At 44.4% G+C, this 23282-nt stretch overlaps 1 protein-coding gene across 1 annotated transcript; it reads left to right on the top strand.

Moving 5' to 3' along the window:
• Positions 1 to 137: 137 nt before the first annotated feature.
• espnlb (espin like b) lies at positions 138 to 22295 on the top strand. Its single transcript, XM_076977256.1, has 9 exons — positions 138 to 431; positions 3727 to 3917; positions 4506 to 4692; positions 5132 to 5314; positions 5649 to 5774; positions 11549 to 11914; positions 18917 to 19168; positions 19718 to 19885; positions 20486 to 22295. The coding sequence occupies exons 1-9, from the start codon at positions 138 to 140 to the stop codon at positions 21968 to 21970; spliced, it is 3252 nt and encodes a 1083-aa protein (XP_076833371.1). The 3' UTR covers positions 21971 to 22295.
• Positions 22296 to 23282: the final 987 nt, after the last annotated feature.

The following is a 23282-nucleotide window of genomic DNA, read 5'->3' as shown; positions in this document are numbered from 1 at the left end:
TGGTCAGCCGACCAGCTGTCCTTCTCTCGGGCAATTTGGCTGGTGCTCGGGTGTCAGTTTGACAGGGAGGGAGGGGTATAATGATGACCAGGGACTGGACCCCTGGCACTCCTGTACCAAGCAGACAACAAAGCAACATGGTGCTTCACAAGGCGATGCAGGCAGCGCGGGAGGGGAACCTGGAGGCCCTGAGAGCCCTGCTCCACTCGGGCCATCTCAGCAGCGCCACTGCCGACACCCAGGGGGCCACGCCCGTCCACCATGCCGCCCGCTGCGGCCAGCTCCGCTGCCTGTGCTTCCTGGTGGGTGAGGCCCACCTCTGCGGCCACGCCCGCACCAGGAATGGAGCCACGGCTGCCCACGATGCTGCCGCCACGGGGCACACACAGGAGCTGCAGTGGCTGCTGGGACATGGGGGCTGCAGACTCGAGGTGAGCCAAGAGCCGTCACTTTATTACCCACTTGTGTCGGAACCAGACAGAGCAAGTGAAGTGATAAAGGAAGCGATCAGCTGTAAGGGGTTGTGTGTTTGAGTGGGGAGGCAAGATGCTAAACTATTGAAAATACAGAGCTAATTTAACTGTTAATCAATGATGGTTCTGTCTGGGACATAATCACTTGTAAAGCAGATCAGTAAATGGTGATGCCAACCTGACTTTGCAGGTAATGTCAACTCAAAAGGATGTTACTGCCCTACCTTACAGGTGTTGCTTTAGTTCACTAGGTACAAATTTATAGTTCACTTATACAAACTTGTACCCAGCTGCTGCACATTTGTGCTAATAACACTACATGGACTCTTCTTTATTCTTCTTTAATCCAAGGCCGTATGCATCGATTTAAATTATTACAGTTCAGCGTTTTCCACTACTGCTAATCACATACCTGTTGACTGAGCATTTTGTGTTTTTCCTGCCTCAACATATCTGATTCATCCAATAATCATCAAGCTCTCCATGAGTTGGATGTGGTAGGATGTAGTAGAGGACATGTGGCAGGATATTGAAAGAAATCTCAGTGTCTTCTTTTCTTCTTTGGCCCTTAGCTGACGATCTGCTGCGGGCGATTCCGCAACCAATATGCTGCTGTAGGTGCCGATGGTTCCCGAACTTTCTTCACAACGCTCCTCCATTCCTTTCGGTTCATTGCTGCAGCCTTTGCTTGGGTTGGATTCAGGCGTTGGTTCTGTAGATCTACTTCTATCTGCTTTATCCAGGTTTTCTTGGGTGCAGAGCTTTGAATTTTCCAGTGGTCAGGTCGGTCTCTCTCAGTGTCGTAGCCGGGACTCGCTCATCCTACACACATGTCCAAACCAACGGAGGCGTCGTTGTTGGATCGTTTCTTCAATGGTCGGTTGCTCCAGACACCTTAATCGAATAATCTTGTTGGTAAGATGGTCCCGGAGGGAGACTTTGAGAATTTGTCTGAGGCATTGCCAGTGTTGGGAAGTGACGGATTACATGTAACGGCGTTACGTAATCAGATTACAAATTACGAGTAACTGTAATCCGTTACAGTTACTGCTTCAGAAAGTGGTAATCAGATTACAGTTACTCTGCTAAAATAAAGGGATTACATCGCGGTACTTTCCTATTTTTGGTCTTCCAATCCAACACTGACAAAACGCAATCACATTCACATAAATCACGACATCAGAATATCAGACCCTCCAGAAATTCGCGATGTTGCAATTTGCAACTTCAAGCAAACTCCGCAAATTCAGGGCGGTGTTGCAACTTCAGCCAATCACCGCAGCTTTCCCGCAAATTTGACCAATCACCGATGAACGTGTGGTTGCTACATTCATTCAGGCTTAAAAAAATGACAATATTATAAGTAATCCAAAGTAATCAGATTACAGTTACTCACTTGAAGTAATGTAACTGATTACGTTACAAATTACATTTTGAGTGATGTAATCAGTAATCTGTAAGGGATTACATTTTAAAAGTAACCTTCCCAACACTGGGCATTGCATTTGGAAAGCCTCGAGCTTGTTCGTGTCCGTCTTGAGTAAAGTCTATGCTTCAGATCCATAGAGCAGGATTGGCAGGATGAGTGTACGGAAAAGGCGGATCTTTGTCACTGTTGCAATGTTGTCTTTCTTCCAGAGACACCACGTGAGCGAGGCGAATGCTGCGGCCGCTTGCCCAATTGTGGCCTGGATGTCAGCTGAAGAGGCCACTTTCTTCTCTTGGACGAGAGATCCGAGATATTTGAAGACTACAGCTTGCTCTATCTGCTGTCCGTCAAGGTGTACATGGGCGGGTGATCCATCCATTGTCAGCACCTTCATCTTGATCTTGAGGCCGTACGGCACGGCAGTGCGGGCGATGTCATAAAGAATGTCAGTGGCTTCTGCGTCGTCTTCGGTGGCCACTGCACTGTTGTCAGCAAACATCAGGTCATTTAGATGGTGGTCAACGCTGAACTGGAGCCCGCTTCTTTCTTGGAAGACTTTCCGCATGATGACATCTACCACAACGTTGAAGAGTAGCGATGAGGCAACGTCTCCTTGGCGGCTGCCGGTTCTGATGGTAAGCTCTTCCGAAAGTTAATTTTGGATTTGCACCTAGCTAGTCGAACCATCATACGCTTCTTGGAGGAGGCAGATGACTTGGAGGAGGAGCCTCCAGAGTTCTCCATAGTGCTGGCCAATGTATGCAATGAAGCAGAGGACTGTTCATTGACCACATCGTGTTCTTTCTTCAATCAGTTGGTGGAGGGAGAAGATTTGATCAATACATCCTCGGCCAGGCCTGAACCCTGCTTGTTCCTCTCGACGTGTTTGTTCCCAGTGCTTCTGGAGCCGTGACTGGATGAACTAAGATCGACAGTAGGCTGATGCCGTGATGGTTCTTACATTCCTGGCTGTTGTCCTTCTTGTGAATTGGGATAATAGTCGCCTTCTTCCACTGAGATGGTATGTCCTCTGAGCGCCAGATCTCTGTGATGAGGAGGTGCAGGCGACGTGGTAGGACTTCTACGCTGGCCTTGATGGCTTCTGCAGTAACTTTGTCGATTCCCGGTGCCTTTCCATTGTTCAATGTGCGGATCGCCGTCTTGACTTCCAGATCAGTCGGTTCTGTATCGGCCATTGGCGTCATAGGTGGGCTGATAGCCGGTGGTTCTGGGGGTGGTCCTGTCTGCGGATCATGATTGTACAGTCCTTAGAAGAATTCTCTCCACCGTTCAAGCCATTGGTCAGATGATTTCACAAATGCTCCGTCTGCCTTCTTGATATTGTCATTGGTGGATGTTTCAAGCTCTTTCGCCACCTGGTTCCAGTAAACATCTCGTTCTTCCTTCAGCTTTCAGCGAACCTCATGGTTAAGCTGCCGATACTCGTCGCGGTCAAGCTGCTTTGCTTGGTTTCCGTTTCGCAACCAGGTCCAAGCAGTCATCCGATATCCAAGGCTGAGTGTGGTGAGCGATTGGCAGGCAAAGATGTTTAACATACTCCATAATGGCGGTGGAGGTGTGTTGCTCCTCTTCATTCACATCCCAATGTGCAGTGATAGATAGAGATAGATATAGAGAGATTAATAATTTATTGATCACAGAGGGAAATTCTTGATAGGATGTCGGGCCAAACCTGGGATAACAAGCCACTGGTCTACTGGATAGATGATGTGTGTCCTGCACTGGTCTGCTGGATAGATGATGTGTGTCCTGCACTGGTCTGCTGGATAGATGATGTGTGTCCTGCACGTGTCCCGGCTGCAGGATCAGGATGGGGAAGGAGCGACGGCCCTACACTTGGCGGTGAGGTTCGGGCACGCAGAGGCCGTGCGGTGGCTGCTGTCTGTAGGGGGCAGCAGTGAGTTGGAGACACACTGCGGAGCACTTCCAGTTCACTACGCTGCAGCCAGTGGAGATCTGACCTGTGTGAAGCTGCTGGTGGCCCACTCCCCATGGTGATTCACGCTCACGTATGCACACACAGCTCAGACATGGCTGAAGTCAGGCAAAACCGTACCGTTCACCAACCATTCACTCCACTCGTTCTCACGTTTCATATATTTAAGAAGTGTGTGTGTGTGTGTGTGCGCGTGTGTGTGTGTATGTGTGTCTCCATGTTCTGCCTGGTTCATAAACATCATCCGAGAGTCCTCCAGGCTCCTGCTGCAGCCTTAGTGATACCTGGCTAGGTGACTGGGGCTGACATATGTTAGATGTGTCCTTTGTGTGGAGCACTTAACAATACACAAGGGGTCTCTTACCCACCACATGTTATCACCTGTGATGTCACCCTCTGTCTGACTACGTTCTCTCCATCAGCTTCTCCACCTCACTGATGAATGCACCTTACACCTGTCCACCCCCCCCTCCAACCCCATGACTAAGAGGCTGCAGGTTGATTACAACATATGGTCATTGTGATTGTCACAGTGGACCCACGTACCATCACACATATGCTTTATGTAGTTGATACGGACACACAAAAAAAATGGCATAACCGGCACAACTCGAAATGATTCATGGCAGTTTCCCACCTGGTGCAGGTGTGTGGACCATCAGATGTCCACTGGTGCCACACCCCTGTACCTGGCCTGCCAAGAGGGGCACCTGCACGTGCTGGAGTACCTGGTGAAAGACTGCAGGGCCAGCGTGCACCTGAGGGCGCGGGATGGCATGAGTGTCTTGCATGCTGCCGCCCACATGGGCCACCACGCCCTGGTCGTCTGGCTGGTGAGTCATACCTCACTTGGAGCCCGAGTAACCAATCACCAACCTGCTCCTCTTACCTTGGTTTGCTCATTAGGAGTCTGGACCCAGATTCTCTATAAAGCTGATTTCTGCTCAACTGCTTTATGACCATGTGTGTTGTCAAAAATGCCAAAAACTGTAAAAAAAAAAAAAAAAACAAAAAAACAAAAATGTCTCTGTTTCTGTATTTATGAACATAGTATCAGTCCATTAGATGAATTCATATGTGACAGACACCAGCAGGATGAAGTCCATATAATCTCAAAATTAACCAGTTTAATTGTAGAATTCTTGTAATTAAGGGGCTCAATAGCAGAAATTTCTCTCAAAGTTTTTTTGACAACTTTAATAAGATGATTTATACAGCCTGCAATCAGATTCATGTCAGACTGATCCCAGACCTGTTGTTTGTGCTTCATAGGCATCCTTCACTGACATAGATCTGTCATGTCAGGATGAGAATGGCGCTACTGCTCTGCACTTCGCCGCCAGTGAGGGGCGCCATCGCATCCTGGAACGCCTGCTGCTCATGGGTGCCAAGGTCGTGCGGGACCGCTGGGGCGGGACGCCGCTGCACGACGCGGCAGAGAACGGAGAGATGGAGGTGCGGTCACAGCCCTCGGAGACCGTGGCCCAAGATCTCAGAGCTTCTCCTAAACGGCTGTTTCCTTTTCTTTGTTGATGATTGAATTGAAGCAGACCAGGTTTCCTCTGGCAGCTTTAAAATGACTGATTATTAATAGGGACTGGGACATCAAAACGCGGGACTGTCTTTACCATTAATATTGACATGTTGTATTTCAAATGTAAGTGTATTTGTTATATGTTGCTTTCATGGCAACTGATGATGTGAAACAAACTACAGACTAAAAACTAGGAATCAAAACATATAGCTAAAAAACCATATGACTAATCATAATAATCTAATATTCACTCAGTGCTGCAACGTTCTGCTGGCCAATCACGTCAGCCCGCTGGAGAAGGACGCGGATGGATTCAGCGCAGTGGACCTCGCGGAGTACAACGGCCACGCCCACTGTGCCACGCTGCTTCGCTCCGCCCAGGTGTGTAGAAGACCACCCGTGCCTCTTATGGACTTTAAGGCCCTCCTGATCTCACTAATTAGCATGTTTTCTTTGTTAAAGAGGTGTAGTTCATAGTGAAACCGGAAACAACAACCTGCAGACACTGGGGTTATGACCTATAGGTCCTGCCCCACAAGTTCACTCCGCTTATTCAGCAGCAGTTATAGAGACGTGGTGACGTGTTGCATCTATGAGAAGTTGATGCAAGGCAGTATTAACTAGTCACGTTAATCACAATACCTGATAACCATAAGTCGCGTTGCAATAGTTCTTTAAATCACGAACATAGAATTACTCTATACTGTCTACTGGTGTATCATATATACCAAGTTATACAATAAAAAGGGTTTCTCATTTAGGTGCACCTACTCCACGTTACTAAACCTTGTGAAGTATCTGGTACCTGCGTACTATCAGCCATAACTTAACACTAGCACTACAGTTCACTTTTAATTCATATTTTATACTTGGATGTAGCTATTTGTAATGAAGACTATACTCTGCAGGGCTGTACTGTTTTCTAAACATAAACTCTTAATCGCCAAATAGCAAAAGCCGCATACAGTGAATGTAAACGAGTAAATGTGTTGACAACTGTTTGATAGGAACAATCTTGACAAAAAATTAATGATTAAGTATTTTTTTAATATGTATTTGATTTACTGGAATGGGGAGGAAGTTAGAGAGACTTGGTGGAGGAGAGTGGTGTAAAATATTAGCAGTACGTACTGTTCGATTATGGTAATTAAAAAAACCCGTTATTCAATATTCACTTTAATTATGCGTGATCAAAAATATTGATTCCATAAACGTATTAATCACACGACAAGACCCTAACCACGGAGATCCACTGACGCAGACGATGCACGTGGACTACGTTGACACACGCCCAAAAGGGAGGGGCCGGGGTCCTCAACGTGACAGACGCGCCCTCCAAGGGCACTACCCGTCCCGGGGTGCCAACAGGACCGAGTGCCCCGAACCCATGACGATGGGCGGATCCGACGCGCTCAGTCCTGCGTCTGGGAGGTGACCGCCCTTGGCGAAGCGTCCGCTACGAATCGCCTAGCACACCCTCCCTGGGAAGACGGGGGAAAAGACGTTAGACACACCAAACGGAACATTCACAAACACACACACAGGCACGCTTACACATAGTGGCACAAGAGGGAAAAACTGGTTAGGGACACACACGGGAAGAATGACGAACACTGGCACAGACAAACACATAACAGGCGCCAGGCTTCACGCCAGGAGGAGAGCGAGCAGGGGAGAGAGGTCCGGAGCTGCTGGCGCTGCGTTGGGCAGTCCCCCTCCTGCCTTCGCTGCGGACTCTCCGCCAGATGCAGCGCGGCGGGCAGACGTGCCCGGTGCAGCGCGGCGGGCAGACGTGCCCGGTGCAGCGCGGCGGGCAGACGTGCCCGGTGCAGCGCAGCGGGCAGACTTGCTCGGTGCCTCGCGCGGGAGTCATCGTACTCCGACAGGGGATAGTTCTCCTGCTCCCCTTCACCGTAGTATACGGTAGACGCGTCATCGTACTCCGACGGGGGATAGTCCTCGTCGCCCCCTCCATAATCCACAGTGGGGGCGTGACAGACCGAGGGAGCTGGGTCTTCCGCCACCTCCCCGCCGTGGTCCACGGTAGTAGAGGGACCCACGGACGGAGGGAGGTGCTCCTCTTCCTCCTTGGACTCCCCCTCACCGAACTCGGTCTCTGGGGTGGATGCCGTGGTATCGATCGTGCAGGCACCCATCCCCAGAGGCCAGTGGCCGCGGGAAGGAGAGGGGTGTCGTTCCAGCCAACCCCTCACCGCCTCCTGACGGAACACCACCGCCCACTCGGGGCTGGAGGTCTCCCGAGCCAACCGCAGCAAGTTGGCACACAACGGGTCCCTCTCCAACGCCTCGACCGTCGGTGTGGTGTCTAGGCGCAGGGGGGTGTCCTTCTCTCGCCCCACCTCGCGATAGGGAAGCTCCTCCTCCAGCTCGTGGACGCCCACCCGCAGGGGCGAGAGACCTCTGGATGGCGAGGGGTGCCTCTCCTGCCATACCCGTACCGCTGTCTTGTGATATTCCTCCGCCAGCTCGGGAATAGCGGTCTCCCGAGCCGCACACAGTAGGTACGAGCATTCTGGGTCCATCCGACTCTGCGCCAGAGTCGGCGTTGAGTCGCGACATGGGGGAGACGAAGAGTGGTGATGCCGCTTGCTAGGCTTCTTTCCCTTCTTCTGCTTGGCTTTGTAGCCTGGCATAGTCCTGGTGTCTCTGGTGGCTCGTCGTTCTGTGACGTTTGCGTCGGAGAGACGGACGAGACACGAGTCCGATGGTTTACGCACAATCACCTCTTTAATTTACACAGATACTGCGCAATTAGCGCACAATTAACATGAACACGGCACACAACGTGCAGACTTAGACAACGACGAGCACAGGACACTGCGTGAGCGCACATTAAATAGACGAACCACATTATCCCCACGTGATCACGAGATGATTCACAGGTGAGACTTATTAATCACACGACAAGACCCTAACCACGGATATCCACTGACGCAGACAAAGCACGTAGACAACGTTGACACACGCCCAAAAGGGAGGGGCCGGGGTCCTCAACGTGACAAAAGTGCTTTACAGTATAAATAAAAGAAACATTAAAAGGAGATAAGACAAAAAGAAAATGTTAAAAGAAATTAAAGATAAAAATATTAAAATAACATAAAAAGTAAAAAAGTAAAGTAAATAAGATAATAAAAAGTAAAGTAAATAAGATAAAACTATTAAGATAGAGTTTCTTAACTAAAAGCGGATCTAAACAGGAATGTTTTGAGACTGCTCTTAAAACTATGCAGGGATGAAATGCCTCTGAGCTCTTCAGGAAGAGAATTCCAGAGCTTTGGGCCATAGTGGCTAAAAGCACCCTCGCCAATCTTTAATCGGCTTTTAGGAATCACCAGTAGATTACTGTTTGAAGACCTGAGAGACCTGACTGGAACATATCTAACCATCATTTCACTCAGGTAAAGAGGGGCAAGACCATGAAGACATTTAAAAACCATGACTAGAACCTTAAAATCTATTCTAAAGCTAATACATGCATCTGACCTTGAACGAAATACAAGTATATGACGTAGGCGCCCCCTCTCTGGTTCAGCAGGCGGGCACACACACACACACACACACGTCTGCTGCTGCCGTATAGGCTACACAGCATCAGGTGAAGCTGAACCGCGTTATCGAAGTGGAAAACCTGCTCTGCTCCCGCCGTTTGTTCCTGGCGCTACATCAGCAATGCATATTAAAACCGATGAAGACAGGAGGGGGAGAATTAAAAGAGCGGTTAGGTCTGTCTACGTGGCTATCAGTTATCATACCCCCTCTCTGCCTCATTTCTGAGTTCGCAGCAGAGAAGCGTCATTCGAGCTCCGCGTGTCGCGTTTCAGAACCAGCGAGCAGCTCGCGCCTGTCACACATTCTCCGCCCGCATGTTCGCGTGCCCTCCCGCCAAGCCGGTCCATCAGAACCCTGCCAGCGAGCTGTGTTGTGATCTCTAAGTTGTATAGTGATTTGGTTCTTGTTTACGCTGACGAAGCATACGACGTATCTTTTGTGTCCCAATGACAAATGTCCATAGCTAAATTGCCCTATAGATATTTTAAGTAGATAGTAGAATATATAACGTCCGAATACCTTGATCTACCGTACATGAGAATTACCGTATTAATAAACACTTAGGACAGTTAGGAACAGCAGTTAGGAACTTTTACTCTGATTCACGCTGACATTTAGAGTCGGATTCACACACTGAAAAATGACTACAATAACACTGATTCGACCATAAGTGCAAGATTCAGCATATAATACTCAATCCATTTCATGGGGGGGAGAACTATATTTTGTTTAGCTGTACTTTTCAAGATTTAAAATTAGATTCCTTAAATTGGTAGAATTTTTTTTATAATTACATTCATATAAGCAATTAAGGTATTGTACATGTAGGTGATTTCACTGCTTATTGGAGTAACATGAATAATTTTTTACATAAATATTGTTTACTGCTTCACAGTTAATGTAACCCACATAATATTAATTTAACCTTGAACCAAAGTGAGTCATATTTAGTTGTTAAAGACACCATGAATATATAGTTGTTGACGTTTTAGATGTTATTTTCGAGGTGGTGTTGATGGTGAGTTTGAGAATATTCATCTGTGCACGTCTGTGTGTTGAAGACAGTGTGCGTATGTATGGATGTATCTTGCTTGTCAGTAATCTGCCATTTGGTTTTACTTACCAGACATTAGATAAATGGTAATGCTGCCAAACAGGTGGTTGGGTAATCTTCAAGCCCCGCCCACCTGTTTGTGGGGTAGTGTGACATACATACAGTGCAGACCCTCCACACCCTCATCAGACCCCTTCTGATTTTCAGTCACAACAGGACACTCAGCCATTTAATTATTAATTAACAGCATTTAATTATTCAATGACACCTCGGGAGGAAGACCTCCAGTGTCAATGTATTGCTAATAGAGGCGTTTGAGGCTTATGGTCACTCACGTGACTGTACGGGTTACTGCTCGGAGGGCCGACAATCCTCTCTGATCTTCCATGGGTTAAGAGCCCAGCCTGACGTTACGATATACAGTGAGTTATTTTAAGTTGATGTCTCTAAATATGATTTTTTAAATGATACAATTAAATGCATCTGGTTATAAACTGATAAAAAATAATTTAGTGGTGTTTTAGAGTACATTTCTATTCAGCATGCTTAAAAAGTGGAATCTTAGAAGATATTACTTTATATGGTGGTTATAAAATTGCACATTTGTGTAATTTACAGAAATGTTATGGCAACCCTTAAAGTGTGCTGTAAACACTGTGCATGTGGAGCATGTGTGTGTTACTATTTCACTACAATAGGCCAAACTGTTTAAATAATGAAGCAAATGGATATTTACAAACCCTTTTATGTCAGGATTTCATAAAAATGTAATGGAATGATAATTATCAGTGAAACTGCATTAGTTCATGATTAGTTCACAATTGTTTGGATCCTCATCATTGGTTTGTGTGCCACATATTAACAAGGTTTATTTTGCCATTATGTTAATACATTTGCCACTGACATAACATGGCAAGTCAAGATCTCTGCAATGAACAAGTGGTATTTTATTTTATTCTCATTATGTGAAGAGAGAACAAGTGAGGGAAAATACAGAAGACATTATGTAATGGGATATTATAAAGACAAAGAAAGGATATAGAGTAAAAACAGGATGATCCCTTCAGTCAAACACTCTGTACAGACGGTTACTCACAGCAAAGCTGGAACCTCTTACTGCAAAAAAGTTTTCTTTGAAAATAAAACTCATTTTGTTGATGTACAGTTTACTGTGATCTACCACATAGGTTTGAATGTTGGTCACATCAGACAGTGTCATGTGTTTGATGACATGGGTCTGTGTGGTAGCAAATAGCTGCACTATATCAGCGCTAAAGAGCTCTGAATCACTGTTACAGCAAGTGTAATGTAATCCATTTTCCAAAATAAAAGAACTCTATAGGTTGCCTATTATATATCTGTTGGGTTACATGGGTTGTGTTCTATATTAAGGACTTTTATCATTTCAGAGGCTTTTTTACAGACTACACAAATATGCCATATGACCTTGGATCTATCTGACTTTAAGACATGTCAACTTGTTCTTATAAACCATCAAAAGTCACACTTACTGTTTCATTTGTCTTATTAGTTTCAAGGCTCCGTGGACAGTCTCCTTCCCCCAGACATCATTCTCATAGAAGAAGAAAGGACTCCGTTTGATGCAGCTGGTCGCCACCAACCCGTCCCAGACAAGTCCAGTGAGAAAAGCCCCAGGGCAGTAATGGAAGGTAGTGAGGTAATTCTACACAAGGATCCCAGTCATATTAAGGTCTGTAAATCAGCTTCTTTACGAACAACACTGCAGAGCAGCAGGGTGAGTGTGAAGGTACATAGCGCTGGTTCCTCTCACACTCCTCCTCTCCTTCCATCTGTTATCTCTGCTCCAACACACGTATTCAGCAAGACCTCTGTGAGCTCAGTCAGGTTTATTACAGCTAATGGGGGTCTTCAGAACTGAACCTGAGACTCATGGACTATGAAGGTCTTAAAAACAAGTCTTAGATACTTCTGATATACAGGTACCTAGAACAAATGTTTTTTCTGTTTATTAGGGAGCAAAACCCTCTAATGGTTATGAGAATTTCAATGCTGTAGTTCAGGTGGCCCTGACATGAAGCTCTTCATAAACCCCGCCTTTGTTGTGTCATCCCAGTCTAAACCCCGCCTTTGTAGTGCTACCCCAGCCTAAACCCCGCCTTTGTTGTGTTATCCCAGCCTAAACCCTGCCTTTGTAGTGCTACCCCAGCCTAAACCCCGCCTTTGTTGTGTTATCCCAGCCTAAACCCCGCCTTTGTTTTGTTGTCCCAGCTGTCTCTGAAGGAGGAGCCAGCCCAGCTCCGCCCCCCTGCCCCAACGTGCCCTGACCCCTCCTCTCTGCCCTCCACCACCACTGCAGCACGTTCCATTCAACACATACAACTGGCTTCTGCAGGTGATGCTCACACAGGGGCAATTTACAGGGGCAAACAGTTATGAATGATTACACAGATCTACTCATGAGATCAGACAACTTGTGCCAAACCAGCAGACAAATCCAAGACACAAATCCAACATCAACATCCCAAGGAACAGGTAGAGGTCACAGATACCAGAGGTCAATAGGTAAACAGTTAAACAAACCAAAGGGGACAATCCAAACTAGTGAGAATTAGCAGAGCCCAAAACCAGACAAGACACATACACAGGGTTCCCGCGGGGTCTTAAAAAGTCTTAAAATGTCTGAAATTCAAAACTTTAAATTTAAGGCCTTAAAAGACTTAAAAAACAGCCAGATTTTCATCCAAGGTCTTAAATTTAATTTAGTCAGGTCTTAAAATTTTACCTTAGTTAATTTTAGAAAAGTGTAGTTTAATCGAAACGTCCGGAAGTCAGTTCTGTGTTGTCTGTGTTTGTGCGCGGCTACAGGTGTTGGTACGTGTTAATTAATTAAACTACAAAACCCATAATAACCGCAGGCAGGAAACGGCCCTTGTCGCGAAAAGCCTTCACGCAATTTTGTGCCTCATCCCCGCCGTCTTCGCTATCGTCAGTGCCGGGTCCCGCCGGACTCCACCGCAGTATCACTAGTGCTTCGGCTAATGATATTCGGGCTACATTAGGATAGAGTGACGGCAATGTTCCCTGGTTCGAATATCGCGAAAAAGTTTTCGTGTGGGCTAAACAAATCGCATATATAGCTAGATTTGGCTTGGCAGACTTCATCAAGAGAGAGTTGATACGCTCTTACCGGGCCGTATGTATTAATGTTCGATGAAAGCTTTAATTCAACCACAAAATCCAAACAGCTGGATCTTCATGTTCGGTTCTGGAGCAATGGATATGTGCAATCGAGGTACATGGGCTCTCATTTCATGGGCCATGAAACAGCGCAGGATCTACCAAAACTTATCAAAGTAAGTGATCCTTACTTATGCTCCACAGTCTTCTTTTCAATGTGTTAACCATTTATTATACAATTAGGCTACAATACAAAAACATCTCAGAACCATGTACTGTCCATGGCATTGAGTTAGAGAAATGTTTCAATGCATGCTAAATCCCAGCTAGAGGAAATAAAAATATATTTACTGTGTTAAATCATGTAAAATGTAAAAAAAACAACTATGCCCTGTAGATGGGTTATGTCATGTTTTGAAACATGTTCCACTGTCCCATGCTCTGTTTCATGGATTGCACATGGTTTTATTTACATTGTACTGATGTATTGCCTTTTAGTGGGCATATATACATAGGGTAAAAACAGGTAGTGTCCCAACGTTTTCAATGTTAACATTCAAATTCATATTCAGCATGGCTAGACAAAGTAAGTTGGTTTCATCGGGATAATAAATAGAAAAGAAGGTAGGGGGTTAAAAAAGTTTTGTGTGTTTTAAGATACAGATGGCCTGGGGAAAGAAAATTCTGAGCCTTTATTTAATTAGTTAATTTTATAATTTCATTTATTTCAGTAATTTAACCAAAATGTAACATTTAATAAATTTTATCAGCTGCAGGGTGTGAGGATTTTGGTCAATCCATGCCTTAGACATACTTGAAGATAGGCTGAGTCTACATGTTGTTAAATGTATAATGTGTGTATGATTATTTAATTTGATGGTGTACGTCTATCTTTTTATTTCTTATTTTCCAACAAGGAGGTGGAGGCAGAAAACATGCAAGAGGACACAACTGGCACACACAGACTCATATGTGACTGTCACAATGCATGGAGGTGTCACAGGTTCCCCTCACCAAGGAACTATTAGCATCTGTGGGTGCAGCACGGTCAAAATACTGACTCTTTCTGGATCAGGAATGAATCAGGAAAGAAAAGGAATCCCAGAGCCAGAAAAGAGAGCTGACTGAGCAGTCTTTAGAGGACCTTAAGAAAAGGAAGAAAAAGCTTGGAAGACGTATCCACTTGTCTTGCTAGAGTGGCAGATTCTCTTGCAGAAGAAGCTGAGGGCAAGGCTGGATCCAAGATGGCTCAGCTCCTTTCCAAGTCAAATGCTGAGATTGGTACTGAAAAGGAAGAACTCAGAGATATGTAGGGTGAGGTTGTATGTAGATATGCTAGTGTTGTGTTGGTAAGGTTGCTTGGGTTGAGAATGTTACTATTTTGATTATCTGTTTTAGTATTGAATTAATGTAATCCTGTAACTAAATTAATCAAAATAAAATGTTTTAAGAGTATCTGGGATCATTGGATTGTTTGTGGTAATATGTTGTGTTGGTCTTAAATTTCACTGAGAATGGTCTTAAAAGGTCTTAAAAAAGTCTTAAATTTAACTCACTGAAACCTGCAAGAACCCTGATACAGGCATGGAAACCCTCATACAACGTAGCAAAGAGAATCTTAAATACACCATCACTGACCACTTAACAAGGAGTAGGTGAGAACCATGGGGTGATGGGGTGATGGTCCAGGGGTGCTCAGCAGCTCAGGGAACTTGACTTGGTGGCCAGACGCGGTGCCCTCCTGAGCCAGTGTGAATACTAGGCTCTATGTTCATTACAGATTTCCAACAGATGCTATCTGGCCACATAACATATCCAAATTCTAACAAAAAAGATATAACACTGTGAGAGGAATGATCTGATCTCAGACCAGCAGAGACGTTTGTTTGCATTACGCATAAGCAGTGTTAGGAACGTTACTTTAAAAAAGTAATTAGTTATAGTTACTCACTAGCCTACTTGTTCAAAAAAGTAACTGAGTTAGTAACTGAATTACTCTATAATAAAAGTAACTCGTTACCAGGGAAAGTAACTATTTGCATTACAGTTAAAAAAAAAGTTATATGCCAATGAATAAGGATTTTTTGAAAAAGCAGTTTTCACAGTCAGTTGAAATGAGTAGATCAGAAAGATGTTTAACTTTTGATATTTATTACACATCAACAGACCAGTGCAGGATAAAATCCTTTAAAATCCCAAATCATTGTAAATAATAATAATAATAAAAAGCAAAAGTAAACAGTTACGCTATATAAAGTGCATTTACATCTATCAAATTAAATTAAATTCTCTCAACCTGAGAGAAGTAAACTTAACAATAAAACCTCTATTCTTAATTAAATAAATCAAATACCCAGTCTGGTAGACATTCAGGAACTTTAAGTATTTTCTTAAATAATGTTTATATCGCCACCTTGAAAATGCTAATTTTTCTTCGGCTTGCTCCTGACTCGCCATTTCTGCCTCTTGTCCATTTGTGTCGTGTGTCGCTGGTGTGATTCGGCGCGCGTGTAAAAACACTGGCTTTGATTGGCTACCATAACGCTGCCTTAGCCAATCGCTTACTGACTTGTTAAGTTAAACAGGTGTTACACCGAGAACTGTGACCTATCGAGATCTGTTACTCCTCACTAGCCTGGGCAGCGGTCCGCTCGCATTACTGTTAGTATATAACGCACCGCTTTTAATGACCAGTAACGTCAGGGCCGGCGCTAGGGGGGGGCAGAGGGGGGCATTGCCCCCCCAAATTGTGTCTTTGCCCCCCCCAAGCACAATGCAAGCAACGGCTTTTTTTTATTATCTCTGAACCAATCACAAAAATGCATTTTGCTTTACATCGTGAAGATATTTCCTTGCTTATTCCTGATTGGCTCTTTGAGTCATATAAAAATCGGCAGACCGCCCCAAAAGGTTCAGTTCGGCAGTAAATGTTCTGTTAGTGTGAGTGAAAGACGGGTATACTGGTAAACACTCTTCTGAGTTTAAACTGACTTCCACATGGTAATATTTGCTTAACTGTGGTTTTTCGTTGCTTTAATGTTACTCACCTCTTACATAGGTGTTGCTTAAATTATTTTATTAGCCGTTAGTGGTTAGGCTAACTTGGTTCTCCTAAACCTGCGCGAACGGCGGAAGCGTTTAAATACTTGCCGCGCAGTGTTGTCCGAAACGATATGTGGAAATAAAAAACAGGGGAATGAACATTTACCTGACGAATTTTAATGTTGCTTTTTCAGATTTGAAAAGTGCTGGAATTTAGGCTAAAGTAATGTTGAAAATGTTGAAATTGTAGCTACTTCGTTTCACAACAAATATCTGTCTGAATGAACAGGGGTGGGTTTCCCGAAACGTTCGTAGCGCCAAGTACTTCGTAACCTCGTATGAAACGTACGAGGTTAAGAAGTACTTAGCGCTACGAACGTTTCGGGAAACCCACCCCAGTTCTCTTGTCTTAGGTTAACAAATACGAGCCTCTTGTAATTCCAGGAGGAAACATGAGAGAACGTGAAGACGTTAAGATTGGGCGTTTTGAAAGTGTGATTAAAAAAGCGAATTATTTTGAGTATATGGATAAATATTTAACTTAATTAAGTTTAACGTGCTGAGAAATATTGAACTGGACCTTTAAAGTGAGGTACAAGTGCTTTAATTCCACCTTGTATAGGTGTATGAACCCGGCAAACATGACATTGTTCATTGCGCTGAGGCGCGGCGCGCGCGAAGTTACAAAATTCGAGAGGTGCACGACAGCGCGCGAGGCTGCTCTTTCCCCCGTGCAAGCCGTCGCGGCTCATGGTCTAAACCACATATGTCAAAGTCAAGGCCCGCGAGCCAGATCCGGCCCGCGAATTGATTATCTATGGCCCCCTGGATGATATTGAATTACTATTAGAACCGGCCCGCAGGCCACAGCCGCCCGATGGTGTTTTGTACGCACAAACACTACATTCCCCACAATGCAACTGTAGCCTGCGAAGTCACTGCAGCGCGAAGCGTCGCGAGGGTCCGCGCGGCGAAAATGACGTAATCGCAGTGGCTCCGCCAGCGCAATGAACAAAGTCATGTTTGCAGGGTTCATACACCTTTATAAGGTGGAATTCAAGCACTTGTACGTCACTTTAAAGGTCCATTTCAATATTTTCCAGCACGTTAAACTTAAATATGTTAAATATTTATACATATACTCGAAATAATTCGCTTTTTATTCACATTATTTAATGGTTGTTTATTTTCCCCAATCTTAACGTCTTCACGTTCTCTCATGTTTCGTCCTGGAATTACAAGAGGCTCGTATTTGTTAACGTAATACAAGAGAACTGTTCAGTCAGACAGATATTTGTTGTGAAATGAAGTAGTTACAATTTAAACCATTTTCAAGTACTTTAGCCTAAATTGCAGCACTTTTCAAACCTGCAACATTAAAATTCGGAGTTGCGCACTATGGTCACTCGCGAAAGTATAAACCTAAATCAGCAGTCAGAGCAGACATCAACGTTCAGCTATCCCCCTTCTCAAAAATGACTAAACGTAAGGTGGACACTGAGAACGGGTTTCAAGCCAGGTGGGAGGCAGAGTACATGTTCACGGAGGTAAAAGGTAAACCTGTGTGTCTTCTGTGTGTCTTCATGTGATTTTTCTTTGAAGGAAGTTTGCTTTTATCTGTTTGCCTGTTGAAAAATGTTTTCACTTGAAATTACTGACAGATCCATAAGAAAATATTGCTTTATTCATTTAAACATTAAATAATATACACTGTGTTAGGTCTTGGTTCAATAGGCTATGTGCAATCATTTCAATATGTTTTAATAAACATTGAACCAGTCCGGCCCTCGGCTTGTAGCAAATTTGTTTTTTTGGCCCTCGGTGTATTTGACTTTGACATACCTGGTTTAAACGATTCCTCACCATCACAGCCAGTATTGTTATACTGTGCATAAATACCGCATTGTACCAGTACGTTTCATAACATCAATAAAAACTTCAATACTTTACCAGATTTTTTACCATTAAAGTGCAGTACTGTAGATAGATTTCTTATTTTATGTACTTTCATATTTTTTTCTTTTTCAAAAGAGAAATGTGACGAATACTCCCTTTTATAACAGAATTTGTATTCTTTTGTTTTCTTTATATTTTAATTTCCCAGTAATATAAATATTCTCACTCATTCCTATTTCCATGTTTGAATATTCTCAGTCTGTGTATTTGTCAGCCTTTCAAGAAATAGAGTTGTTCTATTAGTAATGGCAGTATTGAAATGAAATACAATTAGATAATCTTTGTTCTCCATTTACATAATCAACATGTATTTTTTAATCATTGTGTTTTAAGTTTTAAGTTCGAAAATGTGCATTTTTATTTCTTTACCTAATACATCACTTTAAGCCAGTATCAATAGTCATCATTCATGCACAAATCAAGCCTTGAATATATTTCTGGCTTCATAAACATGACTATCAACATGCCCCCTCATTATGTTTTACTGCCCCCCCAAGCAAAGCAGTCCAGAACCGGGGCTGAGTAACGTCAACGGCGCTGTAACGACAGGAAAAGTAATTAATTATATTATCCCGTTACTGACAAAATGACGCTGTTACCTAACGCCGTTATTTTTAACGGCGTTATTCGCAACACTGCGCATAAGTCAATTAATACATTTATTTGCATGTCATAGAGCAGGAGAAACACTGAACTGTAGAGAACTTTCAGGATTTATTTTTAAATGCATAAATATAAAATAAATTCATTTGTGTGCGTGTGTGTGGGTGTGTGCGTGTGTGTGTGTATGTGTGTGTGTGAGTGGGTGTTTGTGTGCGTGTGTGTGTTTCCGTACGTGTGTGTGAGTGGGTGTGTGTGTGTGTTTGCTCTTACAGTTGTGTCCTCGTTCACCACAAGGAAGCACCCTGATGTGAACGAGGCACCGATGACTCAAACAAAGTCCCCGAGGTTGTGGAGGCAAGCAGGAATTTCAGCAGTCTTCACTGGACATGCAGTAAATTTAATATATTGCTAATTTCCTGATTCTAGCTTTTAAATGCTATTCCATCTGTATCTAACCTGTAGAACAGGATCTTACCACTGCATGTTTTACAAAAGAGTAAAAAGATTTTGAAGAATGGATTTATGATTGGTTGGAGGTTTAAATGTGTGGAAATATTTAACAATCTGTAAGCTAAAAAGTATATCTAAATCTATAAAACAAATCTATAAAAAGTCTAAATCTATACAACAATTTATAGTGCAACAGTTTATAGTGCTGATAAATCCTACACGTGACCAGGCTGGGGATGAATAGCTCTGAAGGAGCAAAGCTGATTAGTACTGATTAGTGTTTCCTTGTTTTCGTGCCCCTGATTCATGTCAGACTTTGATAGCTGATACGCGACTCAAATACACTGCACTTGTGCTAAAAGCACCTGCAGCCGACATTCATTGTTTATTAACGACCACGCAGATGACCCGATTATGTTCCTCCACCAATTGCAGTCCTGGAACTATAATCAGAATCAAACTCAGGCAGAACTTCCGTTTATTTTATAAGAGAGAGAAGAAAACGTCCAACCTGACGGAGGAGGCAAGCGCGTCTGACGTTGACTTGCTGGTTCCCACCCACGATGAACACGGGACCTCCATCCCTGAGTGGAAGCGGCAGGTCCTGGTGCGGAAGCTTCAGGCGCGGCTGCAGGACGAAGAGGATCAACAGCCAAAGGTAAATGTCTGCTAATAAACGTGTTCATGGACACGAGGGCTGCAGAACGGCACATGAAGCATCTTGAACGATTGTCTGTGCATGTTGTCGTGAAGCAGCTTTACAGAACGTACATATGCAGATAAGCAGGTTTCAGGCCTCCAAAGAACATTCCTAGCGTCAAGGGAAAAGTCCATGAGAGCATGATGAACCTCATGAGGGGAATCCATCCTCCTGTGGCCAACAACACAACACATAATGCAAGATGAGGACACGAGGCCAATAGTGATTTATTAGAGATTAGTCAGTACTATAATTGAGTTTTAGTTCTTAATAAGACACCCAATTGTGCTAGTAAAGTTTAGGGCAGTCCGTGTTTAAATGGCCGTACGGAGGGAGCTTCACTAACAGGGTGAGTTAACTACATCTACAGACTCAGGTCTTTAAGCAACCAGTACAGACACAATACAACTGAATGACAGAAGAACATGGCAGACACCAGCCCCATGTTCACACCTCTATATCAGAGAGTAAATGAAACGTTTCGTTCGAGCTTGAATTCACTTCTCAATATTATTACTTCTGGTCACTGATTGAATGTGATTCTCTCATTCCTGTCAGGCTAATGACAAATGTGTGGACTGCTGGAGGTACTCAGAGGTCCATAACGCCATCTTAGGTCCCTTTGGCGAGTTGTTAACAGAGGATGACTTGGTGTACTTGGAAGGACAGATTGAGGCCGTGTCCCTTCAGAAGAAGTGTCAGGCCTATGAGCAGGAGTTGGCCCGTCTGGTCGAGGAGCTCCGGGTGGTCCTGCCCGCCCCCATTGTGAACATCTCCATCAACACTCAGTTCCAGCGGCAGCCAAACGCGATGGACTCACTCTCTTTGCCCATATGGTGTCACCGTATCTCGGGGGTGGTGAAGAGCATGTCTCTGCTTCTGAGCAACCTCAAGGGCCGAGACGGCGATGCCGCTGACTGCAAAATGGCCAGCACATCAGTCTTCACCACGCAGCCGGGAAAACAAACCTCGCTCAAGGGCAAGAGAGAAACGTCAGAAATGGAGGTTCAGCTGTCGGGGGTTTCAGTGAGGAATTTAAGATCCAATTTTGAGAATCAGATGGGAAACATGTATCCATTCTCTGGCCAGTTAAACAATATATCTGCGGCTAACACAACGCAACCAAATGTATGTAACTCCCCAGAAGGGCATGAGTCAGGGATGAGTGTAATAGAAGACCTGAGTCTCATTAGTGAGAGCAGCATTACATGCAAGTTCGCTAACAGTGAAGGAACAGCTAAAGTTAAAGAGACTACAGGTTTGCGTAAAGAGAGAATTGTTGTCCTGTTCTTGAGCCACTGGAAAAAGTCTGCCTACGCTATGTCTGTGAGAGCCAAACTGAGACAAGACGTTGACGTACAGAGCTCAGCAGAAAACCACAGTGATACCCTCCTAGTCCCTCAGCCAAAGAATGCCTCACTGTATCACCTCTACAGGCAAAGGACCACCATAGACAAAATGATTCACAGCTGGAGGAGCGTCAACGCAGGGGTTCCTTCACGCCAGATCCGTGGCCTCCAGAGGAAGCGGGTCACCTACTCTCCTGAGCAGTTCCTCCCACGAGTGGATGGTGCCACTGTGCCTTATGACAGCCTGACCCTGGAACTCTTCATGCTGGGTTACTTCCACATCCTGGAGCAGGACCTGCCGGCCCAGGAGCGGAAGATGAGGCACTTGCTCTGCTTTGAGGTGTTTGACCACATAGGGGCTTTCTCCTGGGAGACAGTGAGAGACTTCCACCGGGCTGTGCTGAGAGACATCGAGGCTGGCAACCGGGAATGGGGAGATGGCTTTGAAGACATCAAGGCCCAGTTCTTTGGGACAAAAGGCAAGGCTCCACCCCCCAAATCCCCAGATCACCCTGCAGTTATGGCGGTCCCCAGAGTCATTGTTGAGAACGCTGCACAAGATGAGAGGCCCCACAGGGCAAGTGAGAACACAGACTTCTCATGTTTCACGAATAATGAAATTTGCAGATACATAGACCGTAGCTTTGCATTCTGGAAGGAGAAAGAAGCTGAGCTGTTTGACTTTGAACGATAGTTACCTTGACCTTGGTCTGGGCCATTCTGCTGTCAACATAGTCGTGATAGGGCTGGAACTGTACACTGTGTGTTTGTGCTGGGACTGCGGAGACGCTCAAGACAGTAGCGTGTGAGGTTAACGAGACTATCCTTTGGCGTGAAGGTGCTCCGTGCGGTAATCACTCTTTCAGCAGACTAAAGTTTCTTCCTGGAAATTAAGATGACCACCAGGGATGTTCTGTAATGTACACTGAGTTGCCAGTTTACACAGTTTATACTGAGCTGTTTAATTACACATTCACTCACTATGGCTGTATCTAAAGGCTGTTTAGTCAATTCTGTGTAGAAGATGTAATATAATGATTTATAATTTGTGTAATAAATATCTAATGTCATCTTTTGCCATGTCCCAGTAGCCTCCTTTCATGAATCACCAATCATTTCCAATAAATGACAGATGATGTCTAGACATTTTGTTTATAAAGTATATGTAAGCTTTTATTATATTTATAAGTGTATGCATAAATAGCATGTACAAGTGCATTTACACTACTCAGCTACTTAGGCTAATTTGGATGTACAGTGTGCACAGGGTTCAGGACTTCTCAACAGTCAATTGACAGTAGTGCAATATTTTACTAAATGCAGTGAGTGGACAAAGTACACAAATCGCATACTTGAGATAAAGTACAGATACCTAAGGAAAATGGTAGGCCGGACTGGCTCCACAATAATGTTACAAAAACATTAAAAACATTACTACGGTACAAGTAGAAGTGCTCCCTTTAGTCCTCTACTAAATGTACATTTGGCCTTCAAATGTAGTATTGAAAGTAGTCCATTTATTTAATAAGGCTCTAATATTTTGCAATCGATGCATTTAGCTAACTCGAAGCTGCAAATACTATCAACACACACACACACACACACACACACACACACACACACACACACACACACACACACACACACACACACACACACACACAGAGAGAGAGAGAGAGACCTCTGCTCCCATTTATTGTAAATGTAACACACAAACCATGCGGGGCAGTCATACTCTGGTGGTTAGGGAACCGGTCTTGTGACCAGAGGGTCCTGGGTTTGATTCCCAGGCCTAAGGCCATGACTGAGGTCAGTAGCGGACCGTGACCATTAAACCTGGGCCTGCTCCCGAAAGAAAAATTGTTTCCTCTCCTAATTAACTGCAATAAAGAAAAAAAGATGAGACGACAGTTAATTCACAGAGCAAGACTGAGGCAGCAGCCTCACCCAGAAAGTCTCTGATCACAGAGATCACAGATCACAAACAAGCAGAAACACAAATGCTT

Source organism: Brachyhypopomus gauderio, chromosome 16 (assembly GCF_052324685.1).
Source record: "Brachyhypopomus gauderio isolate BG-103 chromosome 16, BGAUD_0.2, whole genome shotgun sequence".
Taxonomy (NCBI): Eukaryota; Metazoa; Chordata; class Actinopteri; order Gymnotiformes; family Hypopomidae; genus Brachyhypopomus; species Brachyhypopomus gauderio.
The sequence above is the reverse complement of the archived record's forward strand: the minus strand, read 5'-3'. Positions and strand labels throughout refer to the sequence as shown.